The following is an 18,692-nucleotide window of genomic DNA, read 5'->3' as shown; positions in this document are numbered from 1 at the left end:
TGGCACATCCTGTTCTAAGTGTCATTTGGAATATTTTAGTTAGTGGCCTATAAATACTTTCCCTCATTTATTTAAGTACTGTTGGAAATATACCATCTGGCCCAGGTGATTTGTTTATTTTTAATTCTGCTAGTCCCTTTAGTACCTCCTCCTTATTTATCCTGATCTCTTTTAGGGTTTGACTGGACTGATTGTTAACCTGTGGCATGTTTTTCCTTTTATCTTTTGTAAAAATCTCTGTGAAATACTCATTTAGAACATTTGCCACATCTTGTTCATTTTCCAAGATACGTTTTTTGCCTTTTATCTGTTCCACTTCCTCCTTTATTGACCTCTTGCTGTTGTAGTATTGAAAAAAACTCCTTGCATTAGTTTTAGCTCCAAGAGCTATTTTTCTTTCTATTTCCCTCTTTGCTTTCCTGATCCCTTTCTTGAGATCTCTTTGCAGCTCAACATATTCCTTGTATTTTGTTTCGTCTCTATACAACATTTTCTTTCTCTTGATATTTTTTTTGCATACTTCTATTAAACTATTTTGGCAAATGTTTTTTGGTCCTCAATTTGCTAGGTTTTGGTACAAATTGCTCCTGAGCCTCTAGTAGTATATTCTTAAAATATAACCATCAATTTTCATCTGAATCTGTATCCAGTGTGCTCCAGTCTATCTCTTCTAAGTGTCATCTCTTACCTTCAAGGTTTGCTTTTCTAAAATTGTAGACCATTGTTTTAGACTTGGACCTTGTTTTTTGAAAGTATGCCTCAAAGCTAATCATATTGTGATCACAGTTTGCCATTGGTTCTCTAACTAGTGTCCCTCTGATTATATCGTGGTCATTTGAAAAGATCAAGTCAATGCATACACTCTCCCTGGTTGGTTCCCTGACAAATTGAGTTAGAAAGCAGTCATTTATCATCTCAACCATTTCTATTTCTGTAGTCCCAGCCGGGCTTTCCCAGTCTATGTTTGGGAAATTGGGAAGTCCCCCCTTATAACAGCCACATCCTTGCTACATGCAGTCCTGATTATATTGTACAATGCAACATCTTGCTGAATATCTGAGTTGGGTGGTCTGTAACACACTCCTACCACTAAACCTCCAGATCTTTTGTCCAAAAGTTTGACCCACAAAGATTCTGTTCCATTACTGGGATCTAATTTGAGTTCTTCTGCCTCAATGTCATTTTTGACATATAATCCTAACCCCAGCCCCTCTTCGATTTTGCCACCACATTACCCCATTAACCCTTTATTGTGTGCGGTGGCACGCTACAGTATTCAAACACTGTCAATTTCTATTAAGAAGAGAGAGAAACATTTATGTAATTGCCACGTGATGAACCTTTGAAGGTTTATAAAAAAAAGGTCTGGAGACTGAACGAATCTTTGAGCGTTCGAACCTTCGTAGACAGCCCTAATAATTATTCAATAGTATTATTATAAAGAATTAATAATAATAAAAGTTAGAATTACAAATTGATAATGAGTCAGTACAGGTGCAAATTCTGTCTCTTCAGCAGATCTGAAAGTTATCCTTTACGATATTTATGGAGGTAGCTGTAAGAACTTTAATTATGCATTTCTCAATTGGTTGGTGATGGTCTCAATTGATCATTAATACAATCCTTTGTGTCACCTTGCATTGGCAAACCACTATGTAACACTGAAATACAATTCAGCGAGATGGGATTTAATCTGGTTACTGTACTTACCTCCAACCCATGCTTCTCCTTGACACGAGTACACTAAGAATAGAAATGGTTAGGTTTGAGGAGTCTATCCCTGTGTCTTGGGGTAGACAACAACTTGTTTCACTTGTAAAAGCGAGAGTCATGATGTCTTCTGATCCTTACTTAACCTCTGTGTCACAACAACTCAGGCACCAAACGTCCTGTCTACATATTTCTATCAATAAACATCAAAGTCAGACTCCACATGATTGCCAAAAAGCCCCCATAAATCTTAATTTAACAGTAATGTAATGAACTGAATTTAAATTGCTGGTCTTTCTCATGAGTAAATCATCTACCTATTTTACAAAATCAGCCCCCAAATGTAAATGATAAAGATACAGCGTCTGCATTTAAATTTAACATAATTCCATTATTAATCCTTCACACACACACACACACACACAAACACACATACACATACACACACACACACACACATATATATATATATATATATATATTTTTTTTTTTTTTTTTTTTTTTCTGTTCTGCTGAATTACAGTAATCTAATTTAAGGACTCAATGAAGCACTGAAGATCTACAATTTCAGAAACTTTTTGTATTTCTCAGTATTCCCCCCTCTGCTTACATCCCACATTAATTGTGCTTTACTGTGACATTCCATTCATTTTCAAGACCTGTATTCCAGTATTCTACAGAAATTTTCCATAATCCACTAATCCCAAATCATCCTAATTTTTTTGTCAAGCAGGTTTTTTGTGTTATACCAGACATATATGAGGTCATTAATCCAGGCACACATTTCCCCTTCATTTCCATGAAAGAAACATTATGAATTTGTAGTGAAGATATGCATAGTTGGCTGCATTGTTTTGATGTTTTTTTCTGTTGTACGCTGCTTCATATTGAAAGTAAAGACACAATGATCATTTCTGCATGCTTATTGGAATAGTTTTTTGAAAGCACCACTATAATAGAACTTTCTATGCAGTTTCCAATTGCCAGTAAATTGATTTTCCAAAAGCAGCCTTCAAAAAAGAGAGAAAAAAAATTGTAAACATTTCCAATCCTACAACAAAAAAGAGTATGCAGTGTCAGCTAAATCCAGGACTGGGGACATAATCAAAACACATTCCTCTTGAAAGTTAGACACACTACACTTGAGTTAAAGAGGACCTTATTTATCTTCATACATGGTCATACGTGCCCTTGGCCTTTTCAGACAACATATCACATACCTCCCAAATTTAGAGGACACTCATCCAGCGCTGCACCACCAGATGTACTGGAAACCCTAGTCTACTCCAGATTAACAAGGAACCGTGTCTTGTTGATAAATGTAACAACATAGATTATACATAAGGCTACATCAGGTACAAACTGAGCTACATGCTGGGTGCCTTTGTGAAGATTCAAATATTTCCTAGGGCTGAGGATTTAATCTCACAACCCCTTGCTTGTAAATCAGACATGCCACACTTCCTGTTAGTAGGTACATAGAAAATGTTTTTAAACTGTATTTGGGCACACAAGCCTATGTATAATGTTTCTGGCCAGTGGTTGGAAGTGCTTAGTCTACTGATCTTCAAATTCAGTACAAGGGTCCAAGGGTTTAATAGAACTCTTTAAATCATCATCTGTATTGCACATAAGAAAGTGGTTCAATTGGTCAGGTTCAGTGGTTCTCAATCCTGGTCCTAGTGGAACACTGACCCTGACACTGGTTTTTGTTCCAACTGAGCTGTAAATTACTTAATTGAACCCTTAATTGAAGTAATACTCTCCGAAATCAGAGCCACTGAATTAGTTTTAACAGTAGGGGTTTTAAGTTAAATATAAAAGTGTATGAGGAAATTATTATCTTATTAAGGAACTGACTTTTAAAGATTCAAATGTAGTCAAATTACATCAATTAAGGGTTCAAGTAAGTAATTGAGAGATCAATTGGAACAAAAACCAGCATGGTCAGTATTCTGCCAGGACCAGGACTGAGAACCACTGGTTAGTTGATTGAACAATTACTTCAATTAACAAATTAATAGTGTAGGTGGAATTAAAATTATTTTCGGTGGACAGAAATATTCCTAACTATGTACTGTCTAGGGATAAGTCAGTTGTGATCTCAGCAGAGCTAAAAGGGGCATTGTGCATACAGCAATGTGAAAAGCAGTGTTTTTCACATTTGAACAACACACATTTTAGCCCTAGAGGACCCTGACCAACTGATTAAGGGACAAGAAACAAAGAGGAACCATGGTTTTTAGTTTTTGTAGATCCGTCTTCCAATTAGTTGATTTTAAATAGAAAAAATATATAGATTTCAAAAAGGAAATCTTTTAACAAACCAAAAAATACAATTTCTATAAAGTGCCATACATTTTTAAATCTATCAGAGAATCAATCTTTTCTAATCATCTTCATCAAGACCTCGGTTATTCTAATCAGACCCTGTATTCCCAAGTTTGATCAACACCACTCAAGTGCTCTTTATTTTCCACAGGACGCACACGTTCTGTGAAAAAAGCCCCTATGAAGCTCCTTCCACCGCAGAGCCATTCTGGTGTCCTGTTACTTGGTTCTCAATGGAATAATTACTCAGTGGAATTACTGAAGGTAGGTGGAAGACAAGAGATGGGACATTAACCTTGGCTGAGGGGAAAGCACAGAAAAGGAAAAGTCTGCTGAGGACTGACAAGGATGTCACTGACGACAAGAAGCATGTTGCACTTGGTGAACAAAAGCAGGAAAGGGGTGGTAGTGAATGCCTGTGATGAAGAGACAGAAATAATTGTAACAGGCAAAGGAACAAGAAACCTGAATGAAACCAAGGCTACTGTTCCAAGAAGGATTTTCCTAAGGAAGAGCAGTTAACCCTTTCCCAGTTCACCAGCTTTTAAGATGTGGAGATGGGATGTTGTTAAAGATGGCTATAGAAAAGGTAAATATAAGCAGTTAGCAAATACTTTCAGGTCATGATCATGTCAAGAACAAACTCCAGGAACTCTTACTATGATATAATACTTGTTGAAATAATTTGTGTAAAATTTTTCCTTTGTAAAATTGTATACAATAGGTTAGTGTTTTTTGTTGGCAGTGGAAATTGACAAAGATTTCTGTGTGCATTTCTGTATACCACATTTCCGGATTTATTTTTTTCTTTCAAATACACTTCAGAATGTTGTGGTTGAAATACTTTTCAATCTGAACAGTTCAGAGCTAAGGTTTCTATGAAAATATATCATTCAAAACCCAAGCACAAATAATCCTTAAATATTGTCTCTGTTCTAGGTTACATAACTTGAATTTCTATTTATCTGTAATGTGTAAAACAATGTTTTTTTTAAATCTTGTTTAAGAAGGATGGCTTCAACATCAGGTGTCACATCAGGTTTCACGTGGGGACTTGATTCAAGTCTTCAAGATCATGAAAGGCATCGACCACATCAAACCAGAGGAGTTTTCCAGATCAGCAGGGACACACGCACCCAGGGACGCAAATGGAAATTGGGCTTCAAGGCATTCAAGACAGAAAACAGGAGACACTTCTTCACACAGAGAGGCGTCACAATCTGAACAAACTCCCCAGCGATTTGTGGTTGAAGCTGAAAATTTGGGAACATTTAAAAATAGACTGGATAGGATCCTTGGATCACTTAGTTATTAATGGACACTAAACATGCACGATGGGGTGAATGGCCTCCTCTCGGTTATAAACTTTCTTATGTTCATGTGTGGCATTTCACAACTCCTAGCTCCCGTGTAAACGGTTAATTCTATAGAAGGCCTGCCAGTACTGTGGAAACCTTGCCCTCTTGACCACATTACAAGCATTATGGAAGCTGTCAACTTCGAGATTAAAACTGTTCTCAGTGCCAGAGAAACACATATTGCACCGTTTTCACTAGTGACTGCGAAAGATCTCTCAGAAGTAATTCTCAGAAATGGAAAATCATAAAATTGTATTTTGCAAACTTTGTACTGTATGTTGCCTTGGATCAGTGGTTTTCAAACCAGTCCTGGAGTACGCCCTGCCCTGCTGGTTTTTGTTTCAACTGAGGTCTTAATTCCTTAATTGAATCCTTAATTGACCTAACAAAGCAATATACCACTCAATTAAGTAATTAAGACCTAGGTTGGAACAAAAACCAGCAGGGCAGGGGTACTCCAGGAACTATTTGAAAACCCCTGCCTTGGATGAATGTGTCAGATAAATCAATAAAACTACGTAACAGTAAACTAAAGCAAGTTGCTCACAGCTCTACAGGAACACGTTTGACCCTATTAAAGAAAGGCATCTGGCACTCAACTGATAAATAGCATCAACAGCAAATGGAACTGCAGGCTCACGGGTTACAATCTTGGAAAGTCTATGGCATCAAATAATTTGTTCAGTAACAGAAGAAATCATGAAACAACAATTACAATCACTGAGATCTTCACCAGGTCTCACATGTGACTGAATTACTTTGGTAGTACTGACATATGGCATTTCTTATTCATTTCTCTGAACTGAAATTGCCAATTTGCATTAGAACATTCAACAGTGTAAAGATAAGTAATTCAAACTGATGTTAAAAGTATTCTGGGCCTTTGGCCAAATGGGCACCACAAAAACAATCTCATAGTTAAATAATCACCTAACTGACTTAACTCAGTGGCAACATTAATATTTGAGCTTCTAGTGCTTAGCTTTTCAGAGTTTTGTGAAGAGAGACATAAATAATTATATTACACGTCCAGACACTGCACCAGATCAGTTGGTATGAAAACCAGGTTTATTATTGTTGATGTTTCTTTATTATCAAGAACAGTGAGGACTAGAATATATGTACAAATGTGAAGGCGAGTTACATGTACAAACCTTCATAGTGTGTGTTTCTAAGCCAACTGTTTCCTTTTCTCTCCCTCATTTACCAGAGTTCTTCATTATCAAAAAATAAAATATCCTGGGGCCTGGATAGGTGTTTCAATGTATCTAGCTAGTCATTGAGGAGTCTGTTGGAATGAAAATCAGAATACACACAGCCCTCCAGGGATTGAGTTTGAGACCACTGCTTTAAATGGTTAATTGCTGATGCTTCTATGATGTTTGTTGTCAATTCTGAGTATTTTATTTTCATGAACAAATACACAGTAACCATTTACACATATATATTTTTTCAGTGGTCCGCCTATAATGCCTTCCTATGTGTTAAAGTGGTACATATCAGCATTATTGCCATTTCCAAAAGAAAACTGCTGTGAAAAAAGCAGGATTAACAATTAACCCTTTAACAGTATTTGTTTAAAGAAAACTAGCTTTAGGATATGACCACAGTAGACTCAAAAGAATTCTGCCGTGACACACATCTCTCTCATGATTTCAGTCTGTAAAATCAACATTGATTCACCCTGTGTGAATTGAAGTTCAAAGTATATAAGTAAATGAACTGGATTGGATGTAATATAACAGAACGAAGTATGTTCCAAATGCACTGCTCGTGATTATAAGTGGGTCTACCCCAAGATAGTTACAATATTTAATTAGAATCTGATTAGAAATGCAGGGGTAGTCAATGCATAGCAATCCATCAATTAAAACAAATATTAGATTTCCTCTGTTCTGCCTAAAATGTGAATTGAATCAGTTATTCTGCAGTTTGTTTGTTTTTTTCAAATCCCCTTGCAAGGTGTTAATTATATGTTTGCTTGTAATCCAGATGCTGCTCCTACTTTCCCTGCTCTTTTTCTAGTCAATGAGCATGAAGCTTGAAAACTACACAAACTATGCTTTGTGGCTTCCATACAAAGCCATTAAAGATTTCAACATTTTTAACAGAATTTAAGGAATTGCAGCAATTGTCTTCAGTGTTATAACACTGCTCCCTGATCTTTTATTTTTTCCTATCTTCCTTTAATGCAAAAGCATCCACAATTACGTCACACTGATTAATCATGGGCAGTGAAACAAATCGTTGTAACAAATTCTTCAGTCAGGTTATGTGTATGTTTACGTATTTTATTTTGAGTCACTGTTGTTGTTTATAAGTTTCAGGGTCACGTATTTTTTTTGTTTTTGTTTTGTATTTCCTTTCATACCAATAAACAAACATGAAATGAATTTACAAGCTACAATAAGATAACACTTATAAGGGCTAAAATGAACATAACTAATACATATTTGAATTAACTGCATGTAAAATGTTGGTAACTGATAATAAGTATTTATTGTTAGACTGTTTTCGCTATACATTATGACACAGTTATACTCATTAGCAGGTGTTTTTTATGGATGCTTAGAAATTGTGTTATGTACAATGTCAAGGTTTGTGTAAAGCTGGCATGTATTGTTCTCAAAGCACCACATGTTACATCTATTATTGGTGCTGCATCTTTATATGCCCCATGACACTACAACTGCCTTACTCTCATATAGCTCCACAATTTCCCTGCGATCAGGACCTTTGTAAATACTTTTATCATGAAACAATACTAAGAGCTATTAGATAAACAAGATATTACACAGTATGTAATCTGCAAAGAGAGACTTCATTTCTTATTGTGTGTAATGCTTTGGAGGTATTGATCTTATTGGAAGATTCAGACAATATATTTGCCACAAGGGGGCAATATTTCACTAGCCTTTTGTTGGAAATCGGTAATGTGATGATAAAATAAACATCTAGAAATCAGACCCTTTTCAAAGTGATCCCTAAGTGAAAACAAGAATAAACAACTGAATAAAACATACCTGTATATAATATTCTTAATCATTGCAATAGGCCGTATTGAGATAACCACAGGACAAATTATTTAAACCACAGTGACTGGAAATGGTGAGTTTTAAAGGCTTAAATGTGAAGGTTTTTCAGGATCTATTCAAATGACTATCCAGCTTTGCTAAAGAGTCCTCCAATCCACTATTGTATACACTGTGAATTAGGGGAAAAATCTTGTTGTGCTGCAGTAGAGACCTCATAGTGTAGCTATTTGACTAGTGCAGAACAACATGAACACCACCTTGTGCTTATGCTGCCTAAACATTACAAATGATGATGTATTAGGTGGCATTGGAGATTTCAGAGCAGTGCTCTTGTGTTACTTGCTCTTACACAATAGATGAGTTATCCTTGCTTTGGTCCCCTTTACCACAGTCAACGGCATGTACAAATGTGGGATTTTTAGTGAAAAGCTGAGGCACAAATGGAGCCGAGGTTCTTGCACATACACCTGGGACTTTGATTTCTAAACATGTCTGGAAATGTGTGAGCTCACTAAGTGCTGTCAGCTTGTCAGTTTAGACTTATTTTGAGATCTCTCTTGACACCTTCCTGTACTAGAAAGCTGAAGCCCAGAAGTTTTTGTTTAACTTTTTAACCCTTAAAAAAGAAAATCACATTAAAGAACCAGGCCTTGAGCGCTAAGGACTGGGTCAGGACTGAGTCAGTGTAAAACAAAGGCTTTCCCAAGTCGCTCTTCATGCTCCTACTCTGCCCCCTTGCTGTCACGGAAAGATGCCAAATTCCTCTTTTTTCTTCATTTTCTTCATTCAAACAGTAATAATAGACACTTGATCATGCTGTCACGGTGCTGGTATTGCTGTACTAATGATTGATGTGCCTTTATGAGGTAGCATATGCTAACGATGGAGAAGAACATCCACTGCATTAGCTTGATATACGCTTCAAACCCCCTAGCCCACATCATAGGAGGCTGTGTTCGTTCTCAGCCTGGTAAAAATTACAACAGTCTCCTACATTTATAAAACTATTTTTATAGATTAAATCAACACAGTTTTTCTTTAAGTGGATTTTAAAGGTCCTGTTCCAGCATCTATACATTAAACATATGAATTACTTTATTAAACATGAAAAAGATTTCAGAAGATTGAAAAATATGGCATTGATGGCACTTTTGATCACAACAGGGAGAAAACCAGATACTAGCATTTTATTACGATGAGTCATTACAGTGATGATACTGGGAAGATATCAACTTTAATGTCAACCCCTGGTGTGACGTGACAATTCAGAGGGATTGTTTTTAATTTAGCTTGTATTGATTAATTTAGATGTTAATGCAAATACAAAATAACCGTTCTAAAAATAGAAACCGAGACTGAAGCTTCTGTACACTAAATATCTAATGATCATTTGTCTACAGAACCTAATTATGATCTGCCTCTTGGAGACTAATTCATCAATTAGTAATATTCATACTATTAACTCCCTAATTTGAAAAACAAAAAAAATAATTTATCAAATATGTTCGTTGCACAGAAATCGTTGTTGGTTTTTTTCATGTTCTACTTCTTTACAATTGCTTAAATGTAAATTAATCTGCATTCATGTTCTTTGTGCTGTATGGTTGTAGGGCTGTCTTCTTTTATTATCATTTATTTCAGTAATTTGGCATCCATTGGGATGACTGCTATATATTGAACTGTATTATGTATGAATATTTAATAATTACCTTACAAACATACCTGTAGTAGGGAAACATCTGACTAAAATGTCAAAGCTGCATATTTTTACTTGCTGGTTTCAGGCATTTTGAAAATCTAACTTGTATGTTACGTTATTTAGAAGGAAGGTTTAATAGGGACAAGTTCAAAGTTCCTAAATTTTTTCTCTTCAACATTAAAGTTAAAATAAATATATATATTGACAGTGGGCATATAATGAATAAGAATTTCTGAGATGGAAGTTCATTTGGTTAAATTGGTTTAGAACCAATTGTAAAACAATGAAAACTGTCATTTTAGCAGGTGAAAATGGTGCTGTTTGCATTTTCTTAAAAACTACTTGAGAGAGAGAAAAAATAACTGCTTTCAAAGCTTTTATGGATGAATTACTTAAAGTGTAAAGTTCATGTGTTAAACAATAGTTGGTATTTTTAGTGTGTGCAAATGTAATTTGTCCCAGTGGTGGTGTAAGCCTTTCATTTTACAATTTCCTAAGACATGTAGCTTGTCTTGGGCTTCAAGCCAGCAGGACTTTTCCCAGCTTTCTGCCAAAAAGAATATTAGATACATTTCTCTCAACCATTGCATAAAGCACCCAAACACTACAAACTGATAGCTTTATTAATTGGACAAACAGCTGGATATATGAGCATCTTGTGGAGTTCTAAGTTATCTTGGAATCAAGAGTATTTGATAACATTTGGGTTTTTCATTTCCCCTTCACATTGTATAATCGTTACAAACCAACACACCATAATTCCACAGGAATTGCTGAAGCATAAACTTCTTGTTGTTACTTTTATACAATGAACAAGGATAAGGGTTTATTCCAAAATATTAGTTTTTGACTGGAATTGTAGGTTCTTATTACATCACTGAAACACTGATTGTGTTTATATATATATATATATATATATATATATATATATATATATATATATATATATGAGCACAGTCACCGTTTATTATTACAATTATTCCATTAATTCTGTGGCATTTGTTGATGACATCAGCGATAGACAACAGTAAAGACAGGTCATCCTCACAATTCCATTATTTGAAAGACAGAATAAAAATAAAAAATAAAAATAAAACATAATTTATGGGTGATTATGGTACAAGTCTCCTATAGTCCCGGGCAATAGGGTTAACAAATAACAGAAGCCTTGGCAGCAGCGCAGTCAATAGAAGTGTGTGAAGAAGATGAGACATTTTGACCAAGCTCAGTGTCCATACATTTCAGTACTGTGATGTAATAAAGATAAACAGTAAATCATGGTATTTAAGTGCTTTAAGTGAAGGGCACAATAATAGTCGGCTAATAATCATCATCATCATCATCATCATCATCACTAAAATGTCCTGGGTGAAAAATAATAATCTTGTAATAAAAATAAAATTGAAAGATGTATTTAAGATTATTTGGACAGAACCCCGTCTTTGAACTGTGACAAAAAGGCGATGTTTTAAGTCATAGCTGCATTTCATTGTGCATGGTATAACCTTAGACTATATCAATGCAGATCCCATAATTGATGCATTTAATTGAATGTTGGATTATGCTAATTACGCGTACAACTGCACCGTGCATTAATACACAGTATTTGCGCTCTAGCCATGAGTGCAAATACTGACTGTCGGCCAGGTCATCATCACCTCCGTAGAATAAAACAATACTGTATTTGCAGTCCTTAATTCAAATATGAATGTCTGTTTATTTGATTAGATGTGTGCTGTTTTTTTTCCACTGATGATCACAATGCTAAGATGGGTATTGCTAATTGCACCGTATACTCAACACGTGGAGAAATAGATCTACAGATAGAAAGATGGGATGGTACTTACGGAAGATCCCCAGCACAAAAAGTTGCAAAGCCAAGAGCGCATTTTTATCCATCACGAAGGAAAAGGACGATCCAGGAGGATTTCAGCTGGCCAAGAAATGCTTAAAGAAAAACATAATTCAGCCGAACTGGGGTGGGAAAAACACACATAAAAACAGCCACACAGAAGTTTGTGTGTGCATATATGATGGTTCTTCCTCTTCTTTTTTATTCCAGTGTTAAATCAGAGTTAAGCGCAGTTTCCCCCCAAGGAAATCAGAGTATCGATATGTCCATTTTGGTAGTCTTGTTATAGAGCCAATCCTTCACCGTCTCAGCCTGTGTGTGTATCAGTGTGAGGACCGTCTGCTCTCCTCCAGGCTGATGTGAGCTCTGAGTTGACTCTCTCTCATCAGAGGAAGGAAATCACATGGTCAAGAAAATAAGCAGCACCACGTCTAGATTCTTATGGCTTCTGGTTTCTTGACTCTGAAGAGGGATTTTTGCCGAGGGTTACGAGCTGAATTGTGTCTGTTGATGGAGGGGTTTGCCAAACTTATGGCAAATGTTTTGACATATCTATCCAAGAAAACACATCTATGTGGATGCACATGAAATACTACTAATAATTGTAATTGGTCTAAGTCTGCATATGGGAACAACACGTACAAACTAGGATTTTAAAACATTGCGTCATTTTCTTCAATCACCATGAAACAGTTGCATCATATAATAATAATAATAATAATAATAATAATAATAATAATAATAATAATAATAATAATAATAACTAGTTTTACAAGACGAAACAAACTAAATCCAATGTATTTACCAGTCTTTATTTATGTATTTATGTGTAAGACAGAGCTTACAATATGGAAATGCTTAAAACTAGAAGACTGACTATACACCCCGCTCCTCTTCTCTGACTCCCCAGAACACCTGTGGTCTGGACAGGCCAAAACCAGACCACCTTCCGACACAATTTTGCACTCAAACTTTACTCACATTTTCTTGCTCCCAACTATTTCTTCTTATTATATCTGTACTTATTCTTGAACTTTAAATTGCCTTAAATGTAGCCATACTATTGGTACTAATGTCTGCTTTGACCCCATTGCACATTTACCACATTTCTCCCTTAACTTCAACTCCCCCTAAATAGGTCCATGTTCTACGTTAATTTAGGATCAAATTGTATATTGTATTTTCTTGCTCTTACTGTACAATGTTTCGTGAAAGGCATATATTTTCAGACAGCTGTAAGTTACTCTGCTGAGGTCTTCTGCCAAGAAATAAATAACACAATGATATAATGGATACTGTTACGAAACACTGAGCAGTCAAGCTAGCAAGAAGGAATCTGAAATTTAACAAAACCTATATAACATCAAAGTGAAAGAAATGCATGACAGAAGCTAATGCTCTGACTAATAGTGCAGTACATACCATTAACCAAGATCATTTTACACAACTGTGTTTGGGGGTTTACTTCCTGTGAAGAAGCCGACAAAATTGACAACAGATAAAGCATTTTTGTGTGAATCCAGTCTTTATGGTCCACAATCTATAGGATTTTATTTCTCTGTAAATCAGACATTTAGTATGGAATTAATTACAGACAACACACCTTCCTTAAGGAGTGGATCTGAAAAGATATTGTGCACCAGACATGGAAATTAAGGAGTCCAATATCTATCTAACTCAATCGAGTCTAGAACAGCATCCACATCAAGTGCATCCCTCTCACTGCCACTGTTTCACCGGGTGACAGGGCTGTGGTATAACAGAGATATTGACATGAGGCTTTCTAATCACAGTCAGGAACCCCTGGAGAACTTTCTGGGCAGGTCAACCGAGCTGGAAGATCAGAAGAGAAAGAGGGTCTGGTTTTGCAAAGATCTTCAAAAAGTCCTGTCAAACAATGTGGTGATCTTTTATGACAGGCACCCACGCTTCATTTGATTTATCAAGTGTTTTTCTAGGGCCACTTCTTTACAATAAAAGGATTTTTACATTTTTACTCATCTTCTCTCATACATTGTGTTTTCTCTGTACAAACCCCTTTGGTTTGCCCTTTTGACTTTGTCTGGTTCTTGCATTTATTTGGTTGGTTTCCAGTTTAGGGATATGGGGAATAGTAATGACCCATGGCACATATTCTAGGTTTGAACAGCAGTACAACATAACTCAAGAGGAACAAAGGCTGTGATTATAGTTTCAGAGAACCTACTTGAGTAACTCAGAAAAACAAAGTGTAGACAATGAAATATCTGTAGAATATCTGTAGAAGCACTGAAATATCACTTTAAATAGATTGCGACACAAAATTCCTCTTCTCTACTGTTAAAATGTTGTTTCTGATCAAAGAAACATATTTCAGTTTGAGGTGCTGTAAATTAATTTGTAAGATAAACTAACCCCTCACCCTGTTCATATCTGCAACAAAAACCAGGAGAAATTGGGTTGATATGATCTTCATAAAGGATTATATCAATATCTTTAATATATTTGGGAAAAAGCAGGCTATCTTGTCAGAGTATTACTTATCCAGGTATTAAGATTAAGAAATATCTTCCTCCTCTCCAACCCTTAGTGTCAATATATGCATTGCTTTTTATTGGTTTTTTTGGAAGTATGTTTTTTGTTTTCTTTCAAATTGCTAATCATTTTTCTACGCATATTTAAAAATTGGAGTCAGCATGTTTTAGTGAGTGAGAGTTTATGCTATTACTGGAGTTATTTTCCTAAGGAATTATTTTGAATACAAAAATGCCTGTACAGCAAGTCCTTTCACAAATGATCTATGCAGGTGCTCTTTTTTATATTTCCCAATCTCCCTGGGATAGAGAGTTTTGGTCTGAAATATATATATATATATAACACAATTTATAACTGTATGTAAAGAGCTGATTGTAAATTAAGATGCAGTGGCTTACTCTTTCTTTCTGCTCTTGCCTTGACAGATGTTTAAAAAAATACAGACTAGCAGAAGCATAGATTGTTCGAATATGTAAGAGGAAAGTGGATCTTGCTCTGTGGATTTTTTTAATATTCAGAATGTGTATATCTAAACCCCCACACAGTCTATATATACTGTACTGTATATGTGTGTGTGTGTGTGTGTGTGTGTGTGTGTGTGTGTGTGTGTGTGTGTGTGTTGAGTGTGAATTTATATTGTTGTTGTGTGCCCTTTAAATATGGGCAGCCATTAACACACTCAATATCATTAGTCACAATGACAGTCAATTCATGTTTCAGCAGCCATTTATTTTTTCATAATTGTAAAAAACCCTGAATTTTTAGAAGCCTGAATATCCGCATTGCCAGTTCAGCAGAAATCTCCACTTAATAACATTCATTGACCACTCTGATTAAACTTATAATCGATTTCTTTGGAGCCAAGCACCCCTCGATTCATCGCACTGTAGTTTAAGGTTTAAGGTGTCTTGCTAATGTTTAAACTCAGCCCTTGCTATCATAAGAGCTCCACAAGTGTTCAGATTTAATTTCACTGAAAGGTCAGGTACTTATGTTGATAAATGAGGTAGGTAAGAAATGACAAAACATGTGCATGAGAAATGTTGCCCCTTCAGGAAATCATGAAAGATATTTCAGTTAAAGGCTGGAAAAATCTTGTTATAATGAATGCAAGCTTTTCATACTGAAAACTTTTTACTTAAATAGAAAGCTGCTAAGGCAGGTATTGCCCCCTTACAGAAAACCAAAATATGCAAATATATGGTCAAATATAGCATATACTGATATACAATATATCCATCATTTTTTCCATAAGTTAAAAAATATTTTATTATTGCTTGAGTTCTCAATGCATGTATTGGCACTTTGGAGACTGTAGAACATTGTGACAAACATCCACTTCTTAAAAGCACAGAGGCAATTGCTTTACTAGGCCAAAGGTCTTAAGAGGTTTTACACAGAAAGCAATTATTATATCTGACTGCTTTGGCTTTGGGTTTCACTTGTATGAGATTGCTGGTTATGTTGTAGTAATTGGATGTCCCTGTAGTCCTTTAGGGTGACTCTGTGATAGGTGTCACCATGTGGGTTGGGTTATAAACATAATGAGGAGGAGCCACAATACTGAAGGTTGAGAACGAGACGTGAGGTCACTTACAGAAGCACAGTGGGGTAGCATGTTCCTCTGAGGCACGTCCGGCTGATCATCGGTTTGCTTTGAGACTGCTACAAAATATGCCTGCCTTCTGCTCCTGCTTAGTGTTGGTTACATTTACTGTACCCCAGAAATACTACTTTAAAACATACAATGTTGTGTTTAAATGACCTACACCAGGGGAAAAGGGTTAATAAAAAAAATGATAGAGACGTGCAAAGGTGATTTATTCTGAAACAAAATGGGAAAACAAAGTAAGTTTCCTGTGAGAAAATGGTATGTTCCTGAGCACTTCTGAATACTAATGTCTTCAATTGAGATTATGTGGTTTTCAGATTTTGAGGTTACCCTTTAGCAAAGGGGTTTACTGAGATCATTTTAGTATTCAAACAACCAGAAATTGTAGCTTTTGACTGGGGGTATTGTTCATAAAAAACGTATTTTTAAATTCAAAGTAATTCAATCAGGAAAAATAAATGGTTCCTGTTTTTTTATTGTGTCCTTTCCAAATCTCTCATTAGGGAAAATTGCTGCTAGCTATCAATTCCACCCAGTGACCAATCTATCATATAAAAAGCATTTTTTTAACTATCAAGATTATTTTAATATGACATCTGTCCATTTACTATGTAACAATAATGTAATTACTGGACAATTCAAGCCTTTTTAACAAGGAATAAAGGCTAAATAATTTACATAAGTAACCTTTTTGTTATATATATATATATATATATATATATATATATATATATATATATAAGCATTATACTTTTTGTTACATTTTTTGTTGACATGGCCTTGTTACCATCATTTTTGATGGCCTATTGCTGTACCATCAAATTGGAATAATACTTGTCTTCTAGCCATTTCCACATTCCATTAAGGACAATTTCTGTATGTCTCTACTGAGAGCCTGTAACGTGTCCATGGTTTACTTTTAAAGAGCATAAGGACCAACAGTGATGACCAACATACATTCCTTTTTATATTTTTATTTACAAAGTTATTTCCTCAGTACAAAATGTCAAGGGAATGTCAAATAAATGGAACCATTGAAACAGGTTTTTGGGAAATAAATTGGTTTATTGTTATTGTACAGAGTGTGGTGTATGTACGATGTTTGTACTTGTATGTGTTCAAAGAGGGTTACATTCTGACTCATTGCCCAATTAGGCTGTTTGCTGTGGCTCTTTTCCTACTAAACAACAGAGTAAGATATAAACATTTGCTAGAATGCACTATTGTTAAACTATTATTTGACAGTTCTTTAATAAACTTGCTATTATTCTGGACTCTAGACAAATGTCTGGTATCATTTACATGAATCAAACAATGCAACAATACAAACAAAACACATTGAAGAAGATTTTATACTCAAACCAAATATCTGAAACCAAATATTGAATATGGTAGTATTTTAATCACTTTTGCAGACATTTACATTCTTAGAGCAGTTTGTGACGTGTGAAGCAAAAGTATAATTGCAAATTGCCTGTGAAGTTGTATTGATATTCTAGTATAGATTGGGTTCTTGACAGACTGAGCCGGGATCATGCTCCAGGTTAAAAAAACATAGACTAAGGCTTAAAAATATATCAACTGTAAAAACATGTTGCTTTGTAGCACCTTCTGTCTATCCATCTGTAGATCTTTCTGTCTCTATCTGTCAATTTAATTACCTGAAAATAAAATCTGTGATTTACTTTGATTGTTTAGGGAGCTCCCTCTTGTGGTCAGAGAAAAAACAGCGATCTATCGGTCCTTTCCATAAAACATACACCGATCAGCCATAACATTATGCCCACTGACAGGTGAAGTGAATAACACTGATAATCTCGTTATCATGGCACCTGTCAGTGGGTGGGATATATTAGGCAGCAAGTGAACATTTTGTCCTCAAAGTTGATGTGTTAGAATCAGGAAAAATGGGCAGCGTAAGGATCTGAGCGACTTTGACAAGGGCCAAATTGTGATGGCTAGACGACTGGGTCAGAGCATCTCCAAAACTGCAGCTCTTGTGGGGTGTTCCCGGTCTGCAGTGGTCAGTACCTATCAAAAGTGGTCCAAGGAAGGAAAAGTGGTGAACCGGCGACAGGGTCATGGGCGGCCAAGGCTCATTGATGCACGTGGGGAGCGAAGGCTGGCCCGTGTGGTCCGATCCAACAGACGAGCTACTGTAGCTCAAATTGCTAAAAAAGTGAATGCTGGTTCTGATAGAAAGCTGTCAGAACACACAGTGCATCGCAGTTTGTTGCGTATGGGGCTGCGTAGCCGCAGACCAGTCAGGGTGCCCATGTTGACCCCTGTCCACTGCCGAAAGCGCCTACAATGGGTACAAGAGCATCAGAAATGGACCACGGAGCAATGGAAGAAGGTGGCCTGGTCTGATGAATCACGAGTTCAAGGTGTTGACTTGGCCTCCAAATTCCCCAGATCTCAATCCAATCGAGCATCTGTGGGATGTGCTGGACAAACAAGTCCGATCCATGGAGGCCCCACCTCGCAACTTACAGGACTTAAAGGATCTGCTGCTAACGTCTTGGTGCCAGATACCACAGCACACCTTCAGAGGTCTAGTGGAGTCCATGCCTCGACGGGT

The 18,692-nt window shown here is 36.1% G+C and overlaps 1 protein-coding gene across 1 annotated transcript in view; it reads right to left on the bottom strand.

Annotated features, from left to right (window-relative positions):
• Nucleotides 1-12,355, bottom strand: part of LOC136767940 (receptor activity-modifying protein 3) — a 32,594-nt gene extending 20,239 nt beyond the window's left edge. The window contains exon 1 of the mRNA XM_066722034.1: nt 11,981-12,355. Within this exon, the coding sequence (XP_066578131.1) occupies nt 11,981-12,032 (52 nt within the window). The 5' untranslated portion in view covers nt 12,033-12,355. The remainder of the gene's footprint in view (nt 1-11,980) is intronic.
• Between the last annotated feature and the right edge of the window lie 6,337 nt (nt 12,356-18,692).

Source organism: Amia ocellicauda, chromosome 2 (assembly GCF_036373705.1).
Source record: "Amia ocellicauda isolate fAmiCal2 chromosome 2, fAmiCal2.hap1, whole genome shotgun sequence".
Classification (NCBI taxonomy): Eukaryota; Metazoa; Chordata; class Actinopteri; order Amiiformes; family Amiidae; genus Amia; species Amia ocellicauda.
This window is presented reverse-complemented; position numbering and strand designations above follow the sequence as displayed.